The sequence below is a fragment of the Notothenia coriiceps genome, unplaced genomic scaffold (genome assembly GCF_000735185.1).
Source record: "Notothenia coriiceps isolate Sejong01 unplaced genomic scaffold, NC01 NC01_scaffold00019797, whole genome shotgun sequence".
In the NCBI taxonomy this organism is placed as follows: domain Eukaryota; kingdom Metazoa; phylum Chordata; class Actinopteri; order Perciformes; family Nototheniidae; genus Notothenia; species Notothenia coriiceps.
The window spans coordinates 1-4,751 of NW_011352498.1; the positions used below are offsets into that span (position 1 = coordinate 1).

A 4,751-nucleotide genomic window follows, 5' to 3' on the forward strand; every position below is an offset into this window, starting at 1 on the left:
CCAGCTAAAATCTTGCCTAGGGCTGCAAATTGGTCAAAACCGGCCCTGATGTCATCCCCACAGCACCCCCCATTTGAAACATGTTCCCACGGCTATGATCGTGTTACTGCTGTAGATGTGTTTCCGAGCCGCTCCGATTACAACGAGAGTTACAACGAGAACGTGACGTCATATTTACACAAGACGGATCCTTTCTAGCCATAACCCGAGGGAACCGGTCAATGTGTATTAAAGTTTAAATCTTCCGGACAAAATTATAAAAACTCCGGTCAAAGGTCTTCTTTGTTATTTATTGATCTTTAAAACAAATGAATAACGAATCTATATAATATAATAATAAAATACATCTCTTTTTCCTCCCTCTCTTCGGACAGCGTCAGTGTCTGTCTCATGCAGCAGCTGGTCCAGTAATGAGTGACCCGGCCAACAGTAAAAAATAAACATATTTATAACTAGTTTACGGAGTTTGAGAGGTAATTAAAATAGCTAAGGGTGATGATCTGACTTGAAGTGTGTGTTTTGCTCCGTTCACCGCTGCCATCACAGCGGGAGGAGCTGCAGGTGAGCAGAGCTGTGTGTCTCCGTCCTGTCAGATTAGACTTCACTCCCGTTTATGTCCATATCGAGAGAAAGATAAATAATCTGAATTCAGTTTGCAGTTTACTTTGACGCGGGGGTGAGCAGCAGAGGTGGGGAGAGGCGGGGCTATTGCGTCATTATTATCAGAAAATGATCGTATAGGGCGCACACACGGAGCCGTTGGACCCCCCAGAGCGTTGCGTATGCCGTTCGATCCACCTTGGGACCCGTTATCGTTTCCACAGCTGTTTACTGTCTTATTCGGTCGTCCTCGTGTGTCCGAACGGTCTATATGACACTAAACAGTAACGCAAACGACCGTTTTCGTCCTCGTGGGGCCGGGGCCTAAGTATTGTACCACTTTTCGTTCTACGTCACTTAAGTAGGCAATAATTATAGTGCTCCAAACCATGAGCTTTTAAACCTTACCAATTTCTTTTTTTGCTCTAACCTAACTAAGCAGTTGTGTTTTCAATGTTAAATAGAACAGTCATGTGATTAACGGTCACATGTTTAATCTAGCCTACTATTGTGGGACCCTTTTGCAATGTTATAAAGAAAGCCATGTACCACATTTGATGACAATTCATTCAATAGGTGTCCATATATTTCCAGGACCACAAAGGCCTATGTATTGGCGATCAGTAATCAATTAATTATTTTTTGAGTCTCGACCAACTGACAGACTGACATTTTTATCCCTTTAGCCATGCCTCTAGTATGAATAAATAAAGTGGAGACATACAGATGATAGAGAGCCATACCCTGTATCTTGGGATAATTCATTAGGTAGAGGAAGGCAGTCAGCAGGGTGTTGGCAGTCGTGTCTGTCCCAGCAAAGTGCAGATCCAAAATAAATGCACAAAGCTGGTCCTCAGAAAATGACGAGCCATCGTCTCCTCTCTATGCAGGTTGACAAGAGAAAGAAAGAGTGAGTAGATATTGTTCATTTTGTCACCTCCTCAAAGCTCAAATGTCTTGGTGGTCAACAACATGTCAGTTTATACCAGGTGTTCAGGACAGAATTCTTCCAATGAACAGAAAAGAACCACACACCTTATCCAGTTCATCCAGGTAAGCGTCTATGAAATGCCGCGGTTTACCAGGAATTCTGGTCTTTTTGTTCTCAGCCACCATCACCAAACGTCTCTCATGTGCGACCTGATAAACAAAATAGTTGAGGTGGAATAACCAAGTTCACCAAGTTTTAGAACAAAAAAAAGAAGATAATTAAAGGTTTATTAAGGGCATATAAATGTTCAAGTTGAAAACAAAACAATGTTCTGAATTTCAGGTCTACATCTCTTGTCTTGTAGGCTTTACTGACGATTTAACCTATTAACAGGAACCTACAGTCCCATTTAGTAGCCCAAAAATGAAGAAAAAGCAATTTCCTAGCATATCATGTTCAGTAGCATAATAATCTGATTGAACACCGTGTAAGGTTGTTACTGTTTATAATAATTAATAGATAACGCAACCCAATTGTGAACAGATATTGATGTTCACATATTGATGAATTGTAATAAGTTATACTGGGCTTTGACTTTGCATAAGGCCATAAAGAGATACTTACAAGCCATTTCTATTAGCCTCAGCTGTACTGTGGACTATAATAGGTACTCATCAACTCCAAGGATTGCACTCCAAGCCATTATCATTGTAATAAAACATGTTTTTTGGCTGTCTGTCAACAAACCTATTTAAAAAATACCTTAAACAACTCAAATGCCTTCCGGAAGGGCAGTGGCAGGTTCCGCACAATTGGAATAGAGTCATAGATCTGTATGAAGAAAAACAAAAATTATTTCAAAAAGTTTAGATTCCCTTAGCTTAAAGTCATCATTCAGGACCCTTTTTAGGGTATGTTTACTTAAAAAAGATCTCAAGCACATCGACTCATTGTCTTTCTATTGAGTGGTTTTGTTGTCAAAAATGTGACTCACCATACCCCAGCGCCCATTGAATATTTTGGAGGTCTCTTGAAAAAGGCCAACAAAAAACTTCATGAACTCATCCTCATAGTCAAAGTGCCTTGCAAAAAGAACTTGGCAAATGATGTTGGAGGCCGCATTGTGGAACAGCAGCTGAGGATTCATAATTTTACCTGGAAAGTGCAGATGAAAAATTATTCTTGGACTTGATCTTGACAAAAGTGAAGACACTATAATAATGTATTATATTATAATAAAAACACTTCTAATGTTCTAAATATCAGATAATATGATTTTAAAAAATGCGGTAAGAGAATAAAATAAGAGTATGGTTCACAGCACAGAGTTCAAAAGATGTCTAGACCCTGATGTCATTCTCACTTATATGTTTAGTTATGCAACAAGCAACCTCTGTGTACTGTGAGTTGACAATTGGACATACCAACACTCTGCTCGATCAGCTGTGTAATACAATCTGTCTCTCTCAGAATGTTCTGCTCCATCGTCTGCTTCCCCAGACCAAAGTTTCTCAGGGTCATCAGACCAAAACGACGTTGCTCTTTCCAGGCAGCATTATAATCTGCTAGAATTACTCCTTGAGCATTAGCTATATGCAAAAATGTAAAATTAGTACTTGCATTCACTTTCAAATAGCCTTTTTAAATACAGTGAATACAATTTCAGTGATACGTTATATTTTCAATATTAGCTTATTGAGCTGCTTATTGGATCACCATCATCGACATTGAATATACTAATGGTTTACATGTTTGTTTGTTTGTTTCTTCTCAGCATGAATTGGTGTTTGTCACAGTTTAATTATTCTACCCAGCAGTGGAAAGTAGAACCCGACCCCATGTTGGTAACCTCTGGATTATACTACCTTACTGTATACAAGGTAATTAAAACTATTTCCACCTTAACCAGCTGCAAGCATAAAAGGCTGCTTAAATGTTTTATGCATCAGTATGGAATTATTATTATTATATAATGATGCAATCAGATAATCTTATATAATATATCAGTCAATAACTCCTTCTACTTGATACTTTGCTATAATACCACTGCTGCCAACAGGTGGTGCCATTATGAGGCCTTTAACTCTTGACATGTAGGCAGTTTTAGAGTGTTAAGTTATTGGTTGATAACTATTTCTCTGAAAAAACAATTATATCTCCACACTTTCTATTTAGATGTTATGGTGTATGGCATACAAATGAAAAATCACTGCATGGAAAAAGGCTAATCCTTGTTATGTACCTTTCACAAGTACAACATGATTAACCATTAGGTCTTGTGATCTGCCAGAGAAGTCCGCCGCTTTGGTGACCAGGGCTTCTTTCAAAGCCTGCAGCCCGTTGATGACCACAGCTGGTCGCTTACCAATGAAAATGCTGTATACGTTACCATAGCGCTTGGCCAACTGGGGACAGAGACAGATAAAAATGTGATTTAGGTGATTGACCTTATACAGAGCAATCATCAACCAAAGTAATGAGTTATTATGAACAAGTTAATGTTAGAAGAAGTAGCTTTAGGTTGAGTTATTTTCAAGCAGAAATGAAAGATATATTCAATTAACTAACTGTTGTGTCTCGTCAAATTTGTTAGTTATTGTGAAGCTGACAATTAAGCGGCCCGACCAAGCAAGGAGGCAGAGGCAGAACGTCCAAAAATACAACCCGGTGTGGGCATTCATTAAATCATACACATATGATATGACACAGCCTCAATATGCTGCTCCTGTGCGCACAGTCACCAGCACCACCAGGATCTCTTCTTCTTCTTCTTCTTCTTCTTCTTCTTTTCTTTAATGGCGAATCGCTTCCACTTGGAGCATATATCCCCACCTACTGTTGAGTTATTACATGTTCATATTAAATCCTTATCCTCAGACCAGTGCTTTTGAGGAATTTGAAGATCAGCTTGTTTGCTTAATTTCTTGATTTACTTTCATATATTGCCTTGAAATCCATGTCCTTGATGTTGAGTTGTTCCAGTGCAGTTTTCAGAATGAATCTTTGTCTGTTATAATCCGGGCAGCTAAAAAATACATGATGTATTGTCTCTGGTTGTTGGCAACCATCACAATTGCCATTTGGATGTTTTCCAATCAGATGCAGTGATGAGTTCCACCAGAGTGTCCCAATTTTATTCTGCTGTTAATGCTCTGTTCTCTTCTACTACTCCCCCACGTGCTTCCTGTTCCTACTTCCCTTTGTATCTGATATAAATGTC

The 4,751-nt window shown here is 39.0% G+C and overlaps 1 protein-coding gene across 1 annotated transcript; it reads right to left on the reverse strand.

Moving 5' to 3' along the window:
- Nucleotides 1-1,343: 1,343 nt before the first annotated feature.
- Nucleotides 1,344-3,936, reverse strand: LOC104952289 (cytochrome P450 2D15-like; the record flags this gene model as incomplete). Its single annotated transcript, XM_010779085.1, has 6 exons — nucleotides 1,344-1,482; nucleotides 1,636-1,740; nucleotides 2,294-2,362; nucleotides 2,526-2,686; nucleotides 2,956-3,120; nucleotides 3,774-3,936. Coding segments are annotated over 6 exons (802 nt in total), but the record flags the coding sequence as incomplete, so codon positions are not given.
- Nucleotides 3,937-4,751: the final 815 nt, after the last annotated feature.